General features: G+C 49.6%; 1 protein-coding gene across 1 annotated transcript; it reads left to right on the forward strand.

Moving 5' to 3' along the window:
- The first annotated feature begins 1,710 nt into the window (after positions 1 to 1,710).
- Positions 1,711 to 12,824, forward strand: LOC306812120 (C-signal-like). Its single transcript, XM_079326397.1, has 6 exons — positions 1,711 to 2,034; positions 9,411 to 9,462; positions 9,650 to 9,837; positions 10,973 to 11,128; positions 11,795 to 11,905; positions 12,070 to 12,824. The coding sequence occupies exons 1-6, from the start codon at positions 1,894 to 1,896 to the stop codon at positions 12,181 to 12,183; spliced, it is 762 nt and encodes a 253-aa protein (XP_079182523.1). The 5' UTR covers positions 1,711 to 1,893; the 3' UTR covers positions 12,184 to 12,824.
- Positions 12,825 to 13,821: the final 997 nt, after the last annotated feature.

Here is a 13,821-nt window from a genome sequence, read left to right on the forward strand (position 1 = left end):
GAAAATCCCATCCCTTGGGGGGTGGGAATATTGGAATGGCTGAACATCTGTGGTGGTTGGTGGAAATCAGTGCTGGAGCTGGAACTGGCAGAAATTCACCTGAAATCCAAAGCCCCACGTGCAGCTGTGTGTAAAAACAGCTCTGGCTGTTTTCTGGCTTTGTTTTCTCAACCTCTGGTGGCTCCACAGTGGCTCTCAGAACCTCTGATCTGTTCTGGTGTTCACCTGCAGTTCCTTCTGCTTTGAAGGGACAGCACTGAAACCTGAGTGGTGGAGGACACTGAAAGCTTGGCCACCTGCTCTTTCCTCAGATAAAACCTTCCCATCCTTGGCAAATAATCCTCCAGGCTTCACATTTTCCCAAAAATGGCTCACCCAGCAGTAAATTCACTGTGCCACAGCTGCATTTGTGGCAGCAGAGGCTCCACCACCAAAGCTTTCCCAGGTGAGACCCCAAAGGATTATTGCCCAGAAGTTGCCAATCCAGCTGTGCAAAATTCCAGCTGTGCCAACATCCCAAGCACAGGGAGGTCACTAAGCAGTTTTAGGCTTAATGGGGATTTTTAAAAATATTTTCCAACCTCACCAGTATGGTGGTAATGCACAAAGGGAATGTGAAATGCACCCAGCACGTGGGAAGGTGAAGGATTAAAGCACCTGGGAAACAGCAGAGTTGCTGGAATGGAGCTTTATTTGGAAGAAAAGAGAAAAAACAGGTATCAATATCCAGGCAGGCTTGCTGCTGGCTGCCTGCCACAGCTGCTGTGTGCACAGGGATGAGCTTCCCCCAGCCCTGGGGAACAGGAATCCAGGCTCTGCTCACAGCCAGTGCGAGGAGAAATGGATTTTGTCATCTGGAAGGATTTTGTCATCTTCATCCCCCCTGGGGATGTGATGGGAACATCAAACCTGAGCTATCCACCAGCAATACTTTAATACGTATAAATCCTGCACGTTTTTGGAGCTGTTGCAGGTATTTAGAATTAAACCATGAAAAGGGAAACAAAGGAAACAGCTGTTTAAGGCTTTTCCACAGAATTTTACCAAATTACCAGATCTTTGTTCTTCAGTTTCCCAAGTACAAGGGGAGAATCTTGTCCTGTAGCAGGACAAAATTAGTTTTAAAAAAGGGAAGAGCACTATGAAATTAAAGCCTTTTAAACTTCCATCTACCAGTTTCTGCAGGAGTGTGCAGCTCAGACCTGGGAATGCCATGCCGGTGCTGGGGATGGGGTGGGGATGAGCCAAGGGCAGGATCCCGTGGTGATTTCCAGGACCAGGTCATGCAGTGAGGAAGGGGAAGGACCCTGAAAATCTCCTGGCATGAAGGTGGGGAGTCCAGAATCGGGGGTTCCTTCCTGGGTGCTTCACCCCCCATTCAGGAGCGATCCCACCCGCGGCACCAGAGCCGCTCTGCGGCCGGAGCAGAACGGTTTCGGTACCGGGACAGCGGCCGGGCTCGGGTCGCTGTCGGGAGGGCGAGGAGCCGGGCTCGGGTCGCTGTCGGGAGGGCGAGGAGCCGGGCTCGGGTCGCTGTCGGGAGGGCGTGGAGCCGGGCTCGGGTCGCTGTCGGGAGGGCGAGGAGCCGGGCTCGGGTCGCTGTCGGGAGGGCGTGGAGCGGGGCTCGGGTCGCTGTCGGGAGGGCGAGGAGCCGGGCTCGGGTCGCTGTCGGGAGGGCGTGGAGCGGGGCCCGGGTCGCTGTCGGGAGGGCGTGGAGCCGGTTCCCCTTCCCCGGCCGCTCTCGGAGCCCGGGGGGAGGCGCCGCGGCGGGGGCGGGCCCGGGGCCGCTGCTGCCCCGCGCAGGTTGGGAACCGCGTGGGCTCCAGGAGCGAACCGAGCCGAGCCGAGCCGGGCCGAGGCAGCAGCGGCAGCAGCAGCAGCAGCAGCAGCACCATGGCCCAGCCGCGCTGCCGCTCCGTGCTCATCACCGGCTGCAGCCGCGGTATCGGCCTGGGGCTGGTGCGGGGGCTCGCAGCCGCCAGCCCCTCCCCGGATTTGGTCTTTGCGACCTGCCGCTACCCCGAGAAGGCGCAGGTGAGCGGGGTGCGGGCGCCGGGGGTCCCGGAGCGGGGTAAAGGGGTAGGGAGGGAGGAGAAGGCACTTTGGAAACGCGGGACATCTCGAGCATCATCCCTGTGCCGGCAGCGAGAGCCCGGGCTGGGATGGAGCCGGGACCGGGATGAAGCCAGGACCGGGAGCACACCGGGACTGGGATAGAGCCGGGACCGGGACCTCTCCGGGGCTGGGATGGAGTCGGGACCGGGAGCTCTCCGGGATTGGGATGGAGCCGGGACCGGGAGCTCTCTGGGGCTGGGATGGAGCCGGTACCGGGAGCTCTCCGGGACTGGGATGGAGCCGGGACCGGGAGCTCTCCGGGACTGGGATGGAGCCGGGACCGGGAGCTCTCTGGGGCTGAGATGGAGCCGGGACCGGGAGCTCTCCGGGGCTAGAGTGGAGCCGGTACCGGGAGCTCTCCGGGACTGGGATGGAGTCGGTACCGGGCGCTCTCCGGGGCTGGGATGGAGCCGGTACCGGGACCTCTCCGGAGCTGGGATGGAATCGGTACCGGGATGGAGCCCGTACCAGGAGCTCTCCGGAGCTGGGATGGAGCCGGTACCGGGAGCTCTCCGGGGCTGGGATGGAGCCGGTACCGGGACCTCTCCGGGGCAGCAGCCGGGGCTGGGATGGAGCCCGTACCTGGAGCTCTCCGGGCTGGGATGGAGCCCGTACCTGGAGCTCTCCGGGCTGGGATGGAGCCCGTACCTGGAGCTCTCCGGGCTGGGATGGAGCCCGTACCTGGAGCTCTCCGGGGCTGGGATGGAGCTGGTACCGGGAGCTCTCCGGGGCTGGGATGGAGCCGGTACCGTGATGGAGCCGGTACCTGGAGCTCTCCGGGGCTGGGATGGAGCCGGTACCGGGAGCTCTCCGGGCTGGGATGGAGCCGGTACCGGGAGCTCTCCGGGGTTTATCGATGAAGGGAGCGCTCCCGGGAGGAGGAGAGCGAGCGGGACGCGGCCGGGCAGCTGCAGCATCTCCAATCTCCTGCCATCCCCTTCCCTCCATCCCCGAGTTTCTCGCTGGATTTGCTGCCGGAGGTCTCTGTCCTGTCCTGGGGCAGCCCATCATCCCTCGAATCCTTTCCCCTGGGACCTGCCACCGCTTTCCTTGTCCCTGTCCACGGCGTGTCTGTGTCCCCAGCAGGAGCCGTGCCCCGGCTGCCTCTGCTGCACTTGCAACAAGTGAGGAAGCCCAAATGAATTTAACCCTTATTTCAGTTCCCCCCTCTGCTGGAATCGGGAGCTTTTGTTACCTGCTGCTCCTGGCTCCACTCGCAGCTCCTCTCTCCCATTTCAGCCCAAATCTCTGCTGCTGCAGCATCGCAGTAATTCGGGGACGCCTGCCTCTATAAAACTCTCATGAAAGACTGCCAGAGAATTTCACACACACCTTAAACTTTTGAGAGGCAATTGGCTGAGGGTGATCAGTCACTCTGTGAGCAGCAGTGTCACCTGTTGTGTGTCCAGGCTCTCCTCGGTGAAAGGGAATTTGGGCAGCACAGAAACATACACAGGTATCCCTGCCCTGCAGGAATCTCAAACCCCTCTGCTCAAACTCAAATTCTCAGAGGAGATTTGATACCCACAGCCCCATTCTTGCATCTCCCCTATTTCAAGCAAGGTAAAAAGCAAATTACTGGCATGTGCAGAGGGAAACAGAGCCCCTGTGCCTGCTCCTTTTGGGGGATTTTATTCCTTTTGGGGGGTTTGGTTCCTATCACACAGATTGTGATCACACAGCCCCTGTGCCTGCTCCTTTTGGGGGATTTTATTCCTTTTGGGGAATTTGGTTCCTATCACACAGATTGTGATCACACAGCCCCTGTGCCTGTTCCTTTTGGGGGATTTGGTTCCTTTCACACAGATTGTGATCACACAGACCCTGAGTCTGTTCCTTTTGGGGGATTTGGTTCCTATCATAGATTGTGATCACTGAGCCCCTGTGCCTGTTCCTTTTGGGGGATTTTATTCCTTTTGGGGGATTTGGTTCCTTTCACACAGATTGTGATCACACCCTCCCAGCAATAAACCAAACACAAGAACTTTGTTTACTGCTTAGCTACAAAGAAACCCCTAAAAGGTGTTGCTCAGGATGCGGGACAGGGTTGGGCAGGTAACAGCTGCAGTCTGACCTCTGTTTCTCCAGAACTACCTCCATAGATCCCTATGAAACTAAAGGAAAATAATCTCAATTAAAAAACCTCCAGCACCAAGGTACATTTAGGATATTTCTGAATGGAAGTGCAGAGAAACAGCCCAGCAAGGCTGGGATCAGGTGCACAGCTCCTTTCAGCTCTTCCCCCTCTCCAGCCCCTCCTGGCACCACCTGAGCAGGAATTCTCTCCATTCTGTTCCCTTTTAACTCGTGTTACCCGAGCTGGCTCCGCTCCCAGCCCGATTTCCTCCAGTGATTGCACAAGAGCCGCTGTAGTAGTGGCACAGGAAAGCAGCAGAGACATCTGACCCGTGTTAGATCGAAATCTCCCTTGGCTCTTTGTCCCGAAGCTGCTTCAGCCCGTGCTGAGGGAGGTTCTTTTTCTCTTTTTTCACCAAATGTTTATTTTAATCATAATGGTCTCGGATCTATTACATGGAGAAGTGAAATGTTCTTCAACAAGAAGAGATTACCAGGAAACATGACACAGGCAAATCTCAGCACAACTCATCAGTTTTTGGGGAGTTTTTCTTGTGGTGGTCAGCATCTAAAACAGGAAGTGCTTCCTAGGAACATCACACAGGCAAATCTCAGAACAACTCATCACTTTTAGGTTGTTGGGTTGATTTTTTTTTTTTTTTTTTTTTTTTTTTTTTTTTTGTGTGTGTGGTCAGTATTTAAAAATCTTAAACCTGCACAGGAAGATGAAACAACCTCCAGACAGTGCAGTGTGTCTGGGAAGAGTCTGGGTCAGTCCTGCAGAAACCTGGAGAGCCTCTGGCAGGTCTGGTGGAGGCAGGAAACTGGCCAGGAGCCACATTCCAGCAGCCCCCGTGCTGATCCTGCTGGCCACATGGGGTGCATCCTGAGCTTTCTCTTTTTTTTTTTTTTTTTTTTTTTTTTAGGGGGGCAAGTTTTGTCCTTGGTGGATCAGGGTGGGTTTTTGTTCTTTGTAAGGACCTCTAGGCCATGTGCTGTGCTTTGGCAGGACATCAATGGAAACCTCTGCAGTCAGCTGGAAGCAGATTTCTAACAGATGGGTTTGGAAACTCCACAAGGAAGAGAAATCTTTACTCAAGGTATTGTAGTGGTTTCAGCAGCATTATCTGCCCCATCTGCAGTGCATGGAGCTGGCACAAAACCTTCTGACCCTCTGAGAGTGCTGCTGCTCCCTGGGGCTGCCAGAGGGCAGGAACAGACCTGCTCCAGCCTCCAGCACTGGGAATTTGGGTCATGGCAGCACCAAACTCAGCTCCAGCCTGGCAGTGCTGCTGAGGGTGGTAAAAAAAGCCAAAGGTTCAGTCATTTTCTTGTCTTTTTATTTTTATTTTTTTTCTTTCTCAGAGAGGAACCTTTGCTGTCACTGAATTTTCAGGCAAGTTTTGAATTCCCAGAGGAGGCTCAACTTAGGGCACATGAAATGGGCTTGGCCCATCTCGGGTCTGTTTGTTGGCCACCCTGGGCTGTGAAGTTGAGGGAGTTTTTCTTTCTCTGCACACCTGGTGGTCTAATTTTGGGTTTTCCCCTTGGTTTTTTGTTGACCATATGAAAAATCCTCATTGATACAAGTGAATTGTCCCCCTGCATGAGAGGATGAACATGGAAAACAACAACTTTGCACAGTTCCTTTAAATTCTGCTTTGGCAGAGCAGCATTTTCCCATTGCAGAATGGAGATGGGCAGAGCTTAAACCAAAAGGCTTTTAAAAAATAACCTTCAGGTTTTCAGAGGAAAAGTGATTAAATACACTTAGCTGCTGGCTAATACAGTTCCACCTTGGGCAAGCATCTCTCAGCAGAGTGATGAGTGAATATTTTGGATATATACTGGAATATTTAGGATATTTTGGAGTGGACAGAGAGGAGCCCCTAAGGACCTGCCTTTCTAGGGAAACCTGATTTTACTTCCTTCTCTTTACCAGGAAAAGCAGCACATCTCCTGTAACTGCCTAACCTTGAGCTAATGCTGAACATCTGCAGCCTTTTGCATGTGAGTCTGTGCTGGCAGAAGTTGTGAAAACTCCGGTTCTGGGGCTGAGGAGCTCCTAGGTGGCCTCCCCAGAACATTTGCCTAACAAATGGGCTGCAGATCACACGATAACGTGCAGCAGGCCCGCAGGCAGCCAGATAACCACTGGCCCTCCTGGAAAACAGGGAGACTCCTCCAGCCACGCTCTGATCCCAATCTCTGCCTTTTCTCCGGCTGCTCCAGCGGCAGCAGCTACAAATCACCCCGGGGAATAATCCTGATGGGTTTGCTGTCCAGATGGGCACAGCCCCAGTGCTCCGTGACCAGGGAGGCAGCACAGGCTCAGAATTCCAGCTGGAATTCTCTTTTCCTTCTCTGCTCCTTCCTCCCCCATCCTGCTTTCCCGTAAAAGGGAAAATCTCTGCCCTAAAGGACCGCACTTCACAATGGTGGGGGAAGGAGGAGATGGCCAGGGGGTGAATGGATCTGAGGGATCTCTGTTTCTCCCAGGTGAACAGATTCCTCCCTGCCCCAGTCCCTGCAGAGCTCTGGGAAGCTTCCAGGGCTCAGTGTGCATCTTCCCCAGGAGATTCTGTTCCAAGCTGTGCCTGTTCCCTTGTCAGACACGGAGCTCTCTCTGCTCGCTGTCTCTGTCAGGTTCGGGGCTTGTTTTTCCCTTTAACACATATTTCAGCCATGTGGTTTGCAACTGGGAAGAGCAGCTGAGTCATCTGTGCACCAGATTTTTCAGGCAGAGGGGGTATTTCTGAATATCTAGCAGGCAGAGAGGGCATTCTTGAAGTCTTTCTAATTTTGGGTTATTGCAGAGCTGTTTTCTTTGATTATTCTTTTTTTTTTCTTTTCTTTTCTGGAAGTGTTTTACACTTCCTACAGCAGTGAGGTCTGGTTTTTGTGGAGTCAGGGAGGGTTGTGGGTCAGGGCAGTGCTGTGGAAGCTGTTCCAGGGTGGAACAGTGAGCTGGCTGTACATTGTGATACTGAAAAGCTGTCTCAGAGGGACACAGAAAAATAGGATACACCTCTGCCTTTGTCCCCAGTGCGAGCAGGATGAGGTGAAGGATACCCAAGCACCTTTATCCTGCCCCAGGCTGTGTTTGTTTGCCTTGATTGCTTCCAACTGGCTGAGCGGGGCCAGGTCCTTTCCAAGAGCTGTAACTGAAGTGGATAATGCTTTCAAAGTAAATCTTGCTAAATGACAAAGACAACAAAACATTCCTGCTTGAAATCTAGCAATAAATACTCTGTTTGCTGATGAGTCTGTGTCTGGAGCGCTGAGTGCCAGAGGATCTTGTTTAAATCAGAATAGGCTGACTCTTTGTTAATCGTAATTAAAAATCAGCCGAGCAGGAAACAACAGATGCTAATCAGAGTTTAATTCTTATCTTGGATTCCCTTGGGAGTTGATTCTCAGGGGTGATTGTTCAGGTGCAGAGCAGCTCTACAGCTACTAAGCTGAATAAACACAGTGTTAGGGGTTGTGCTGTGGCTTTTTGCTGGGTTTTTGTTTGTCTTGTTTGTTTTTCAATTATCTGTCACAGCACACTAATTAAAAATGGCTTAGCTGGGATATGTTGGCTGTACCTACTTGTCTCAATCCTCCTTCTAGTCTCAGGAGGGAAAAAAAAAAAGGCTTTCCTGCAATTTTTAGATGTTCTAACTGGATTTTTCAGCTTGTATCAGGTGTAACATTCTTGAAGACCAAAGCTGTCTGGATCAGCTTTGTGCCTGGGAGCTGCTTCTGAGAAATTTAAACCCCTGAAGTGGGAGTCACTCGTTAACTAAGTAATTAACTGGAAAACCCATTGAATTTTAAACCTAATTTGCATGCAGCTATTGTAATTTTATGCTGTCTATGTGCTTCAGCTCTTAATTGAAAATATTGCTTCCTCACTTAGAAGCCTCCAAGCAGCTCTGGCCTCTCAGCAGGAGCTGGTAGCTGGTTTCTGTTAGAGTAAAACATATAAATAAATGAACTATAAATAAATGGACAAACCTTGAGAAGCCAGAGTGCTGCTGGAGTTTGTTATGCACTGATAGTGTCAAACTGAAATCCAGTGACAGTTCACAGAATTACTGCAGGCCTTGACATGGCAGAGCTGTTTCATCCTGGACTATCAATAAACAAGACAGTGTGTTCTGGGCCTTTAATTTATGGAAATCTGTCCCACCAAGCCTTGTCCAAAGCAAGGAATGTCTTCTGGTTTTGTGCTTCTGATTTGTTTTTCCTTCCCCCTCCCCTTAATTGCCTTAGCTGCAGTTGTAGATTGGCCCTGGTGGGAGAACAAACCTCCCAAACAAGCCTGGAGAGAGCCCTGCAGGGTCTGAAGTGAGATAAAAGATGTGATCCATTATGGTTTGTCAGAGGACATGGAGTCCCTAAAGTGTCTCCAAGGGGCAGAGAAGGATTCTTTCCAAAGCTGCCCTGCTGACCCCTATTCCCAAAGGGCTCCTAAAGAAAGGGATTTGCTGGGGCTGGAATGTTTGGCCAGGTTGCTGTGTCTCCTGAACATGACTGGGAATATGGAATCCATCTGTTGTCTTTGGCCACGCTTCCCACTTGGCTTCATGGCACAGAAACCTGAGTATTCCAGCTGGGCCCATAAATCCAGTTTGGACACACTGTGTGCAGGGGAGAGCAGGGATTTCTGCAGGAGCAGCAGCCTGCTGTGCTGACAGGCACAGGAGGGACTCCAGCAGGGAGGGAATTCTTCTGCTGGGCAGTGGCACTGCTCTCAGGGTGGGCTTCAGCTCAGCTTACAAGAACTGACACCAGCAAGGGTTGGGAAATGGAGTTCCCATGGGGAAACTTCTACAAGCAGGAATTTCAAATTTCCAAACCCATTCCTGGTTGCCCTGATGTGCAGCCCCAGCTGAGCTTCAGCAGAATTATGCTTTTCTTACAGAACTGGGGAGGCACTGGATTTTTACTGGAATGCTGAGAACTGAGCTCTAAACCTGAGAAATATCCCATTAAAAATCCAGCACACTGGAGTCTGGACTGAGCAGGGGAAGAGTCCAATTTCTTGATCTGGCTTTTAGAAAAGCTGCTCAGCAGGCTGGAAAACAAAGGAGAATTGCTGTGTTCAGTCCAATCATAAAAATATTTCAGTTGCAATTCTGGAGGTGCAGAATTCAAAGTGATTTATGTAATAGCCATGGAGATATATATATATATATATATATAAAATAAAATAAAACTTTTCTTCCTAGGAGCTGCAGCAGCTTAGCAAGCAATACAGCAACATCAAGCTCCTGCAACTGGGTGAGTGAAGGGCTTTGTGTCTGTGTGCTGAAATTTGTTCAGCTTAGGTGAGTGTATAGTAAAAAATTGGTCTCTTAAGTGAAATGTGGGAAATGTGATTCTGCAAAATCTGTGTGCTGCCCAAACACCCCCCCCTGAGCCTCAGCTTGGCTTTGGGTTGTTTCACTGGAGCTCTCCCTGTGTGCAGATGTGGTCTGTGAGAGCAGCATCAAGAAAGTGGTGAAGGAAGTGGAAGAAATAGTGGGGGACAAAGGGCTGAACTGCCTGATCAACAACGCTGGCATCAACGTGCTGGCCTCGCTGGAGGAGGTGACAGCAGAGACCATGCTCACCATCTATGAAACCAACACTGTGGCCCAGCTGATGGTCACCAAGGTCAGCACTGGGAGGGGTGGGCTGGAACTGGAGCTTCTCCACACCTGAGCTGGGCTTATCCAGGTGTTTGTCCCCTTGGAGCTGCACAGGGACAGTTCTGGAGAGCAGCTGCTGTGGGATCACCTCGTGGCAGAATCTGCTGGAGGAGGGTTTCATGTTGGAGTTAGTGAGTTAGGGGTCTCTCTGAATTTTTCTGAGAGAATTTAGAGTGCAGAGATTAAATTCAAGCTTTTAAATCAGCTATATAGTATATTAAGTATATTAATATATAGTATATTAAGTATATTAAGTATGTTAAGTATATTAAGTATATTAATATATATTAAGCTTTTAAATCAGTTATATAGTATATTACATATATTAATATATAGTATATTACATATATTAATATATAGTATATTAAGCATATTAAGTATATTAATATATTAATACATATTAAGCTATACATTAAGTATATTAATATGTATATTAAGTATATTAAGCTACTAACACATAAAGTAAATGTTCAAAAGTTAGTAAGTTTTTAAGTAAGCTTTAATGGTTTTAGTAAGTGGAAAGTTTCAAAGCTGCAGTGTGAGTTCTAGTGCAAGTTAAAAAACCAGATTGATGTTTTCAGTACAGGCTCCAAAACCATAGTGGTAAATGGTGCTTAAACATAATAGAACCATAGTACAAATATTGCTTGCATTTTTCAAAAAAAACAGAATAAGTTGTATACATAATTTATATGTAACCTAACGTACTAAAAAACTAGAATTCTAATGGGTTAAAAAGTAGTAATCCAAGTTTGTATCTTAACTTGTTAAAAAAATCCTATATAAAAATATATATTTAAAAAATTAGTACTTTTTAGCCATTCACTTATTGCCACTGCTTTTTGCCATTTACTTTTTTTTTTGCTTTTGCCATCACTTTTTTTGCTATTACTTTCACCATCACTTTTCACCCTTTGAAAACTAATGTACTTTGTAACAAATAACCTTTTTAATAACTATTAACTCCTGGCTCATTGAAAATAACCCGATAAACGAAAGCCAAACCCCTGAGTTTCCATTCCCCTGGGTGTGAGGAGCCATCAGCACCTTGGATTCCTGTTTGGAAGGAGCCAGCCCAAACCAGCTGTGCTTTTTTGCAGGCGTTCCTGCCCCTGCTGAGGAGGGCAGCACAGCTGGGCACTGGCATGGGCTGTCACAGAGCTGCCATCATCAACATGTCCTCGCTGGCTGCCTCCATGCAGCTGGTCCAGGCCAACGAGATGTTCCTCAAGGTCTATCCCTACAGGATAGCAAAGGTTTGTGGGTTCCTCTGGGCTGGGCTGAGCACGCCGAGCTCTGTGAACGCCAAAACGTGTTCTTGTTCTTCAGCTGGGTGGGAATGGCAGCTGGGGAGGACAAATCGCCCCAATCTCTGCTGCAGATCCACTCCCCGGGGGGTTTGGCGTTCAGGGAAGAGCTGATGCCATCGAGTGTGGGTTCCATCAGCTCCTCTCCCATCCCAGGCAGGGAGCTCAGCCAAAGGGGTGCTGACCTCTACGTGCTGATGGCAGCCAGTGACAAGTGGGATTGCAATTTTCTCACATCCAGAGATGGAGTTTGTACAGATAGTCAGGATCACACATACAGTTTCTCCTACACCACCTACTCATAAGCTGTTGAATGCTTGTTTTCCCTGTTCAGAAGTAAATGAATGTTTGTGTAGTGATTAGTGCAGAAAAACACAGTCCTTATGTCAATATTATTCTCCTCACAGCTCCTGAGGCGTTTCAAATGCTACTTTATCTTCTATTATTCGTCTTTGGGCAGTAAGTTGGTGGCGGTAGAGCTTCCAGAGTTCCCAGAAAGTCTGGATGGGTTACAGAGAGCTTTTCCCTGCATTTTGCTGTGCCAGGAGACTGCAGGGTGAAAGGGAGCTCAGGGCTCATAAACAGCACATTAACAGGCGATTTCCACTCCTGCAGACTGCACTCAACATGATCACCCGGTGTCTGGCTGCGGACTTGAAATCCGATGGAATTCTCTGCATTTCCTTGCACCCAGGCTGGCTTCAAACAGACATGGGTGGAAACATGGTGAGTGCCAATGGAAATGTGACAGTGGGGCTCCCTTCTGTCCCAACCTCCGTGTGCTGTGGCACACAAAAATACATCCCCCTTCATCCTAGAACCTTTAAAAATGCATTTAACTCTCTTCTGCAGGGTATTGCCAGTAATGACCTAAGTTTGATTCATTCCAGGCTCCCATGCAGGTGCAGGAGGCAATCCCAGGAATTCTCTCTGTTCTGGATCGTCTCGGTGAAAAAGAAAATGGTTCTTTCCTGGACTGGCAAGGGGAAACTCTGCCGTGGTAGAAGTGCACAGAACTCTACAGGAACAGCTCATCAGTCACAATTTAACCCCGCCACTCCTGTCTGTGTCTCTTTTACACGCTTGTTGAAACAGCCAGCCCGACACCCAGCCTCTCTCTAGGTGTATCTGGAAAGCAAAGTGGCTGAGTCTTTCACTTGGTCTTGCTACTGCTCTGCTCTAATGCTTCCTGTAAACACTACTGTGCTCTCGGGGATGGGCGTCTCCTGAACGGGAACCCTCTGCAATGGATTCACACCTGCAAGCTAAATCCAGGGGCTGCTGCTTCCTTCTCACTTCCAAACCCAAAGTGGGCTTCTGGCTCTTGGCAGAATTAAATGACCTGACCTCAGAGTAAGGCCAGTGGGCTCAGTTATCTCCAGAAAAAAAAAACAAAAAAACCAAAAAATCTCCTTTGATTTCCTTTGTTCCTAACTGAGCCAAGGCTGAAACTGGCCAGCTCCAAACCAAGGGAATTTGGTACTTCTGTGAATTCCGTGGCAAACTCTGAGTGTCCCAGGTTGCCAGTGTACACCAGGCACTTGCTTTGTTCCTCGTGGGTGACTAACAGCCTGATATGGGGGTGGGAATGTTGTTTTGTACATAAACTTCTGAAGTGTCTTCAATAAAGTCTTGATTAAACAAACAGTCTGTTTACCGAACTGTTTACTTCATTTAATTTCTCTTCATAGGTTTCTCTTTGCTGACAAGGGAACTTTATTCCTAATTTTCAGGAAGAAACTCTAACCCATGCTAACCTTCTAAGGTAGTTGGGTTGGACACCCATTTAGTAGTGGGGTGGACCTAAAACAGAGACAGACCCTTGTTTTGGTCTGAAATGCTAAAAGCAGCTGGTGAATAAATCTCTTGTGTTCTGGCTGAGGTAGGTATAAAAGCAAAAAGCCCTTTGAAGTCTGGGATTGGCTTCAACATCCCTCCCTCATGCCAGCTGATTAGGCACTTTCATGCTGTGCCAAGATGGTGGGTTCCTGTTCCCAGCAAGAGGAGACAAACAACAGCCAGGTAAGGGGAGAGGACAGGTGTGGCTGTCCCTGGATAGCAGCCACAGGGACCTGCCCCCGGATGCAGACAGGGAGAGGTGTCTGTGTGCCTTCCATGATCCCTGCACCCACAGGACAGGCTCACTGGAACAGCTTCACAGAGTCACAGAATCCTTCAGAGAATCCTCCACAGCATCATGGAACCCATCACAGCATCATGGAATCCTTCACAGCATCATGGAATCCATCACAGCATCATGGAATCCTTCACAGCATCACAGAAACATTCATAGAATCTTTCACAGAATCACAGAATCCTTCACAGCATCACAGAATCCTTCACAGAATCCATCACGGAATCCTTCACAGCATCATGGAATCCTTCACAGCATCATGGAATCCTTCACAGAATCTTTCACAGCATCACAGAATCCTTCACAGAATCCTTCACAGCATCACAGAATTGTTTAGGTAGGAAAAGCCCAAAATGTGTGATCAGTCCCCACCTCGTCACCCAGCTGAGACACTGGGAGCCCTTTCCTTAGGCACCTCCAGGGATGGTGTTTCCACCACATTCCCATACTTAACAACCCTTTCCATACAGAAATCCCTCCTGATGCCCCAAATCCCTCCTGATGTGGC

The sequence above is a fragment of the Erithacus rubecula genome (genome assembly GCF_903797595.1).
Source record: "Erithacus rubecula genome assembly, chromosome: 24".
Taxonomy (NCBI): domain Eukaryota; kingdom Metazoa; phylum Chordata; class Aves; order Passeriformes; family Muscicapidae; genus Erithacus; species Erithacus rubecula.

Bases quoted from the DNA above. Each gene is read 5' to 3' on its own strand.
- LOC306812120 (XM_079326397.1), top strand. From the start codon at position 1,894: ATGGCCCAGCCGCGCTGCCGCTCCGTGCTCATCACCGGCTGCAGCCGC. The intron at 2,035-9,410 runs GTGAGCGGGGTG...TTTTCTTCCTAG, and splicing joins GCTACCCCGAGAAGGCGCAG to GAGCTGCAGCAGCTTAGCAA. The intron at 9,463-9,649 runs GTGAGTGAAGGG...CCCTGTGTGCAG, and splicing joins CATCAAGCTCCTGCAACTGG to ATGTGGTCTGTGAGAGCAGC.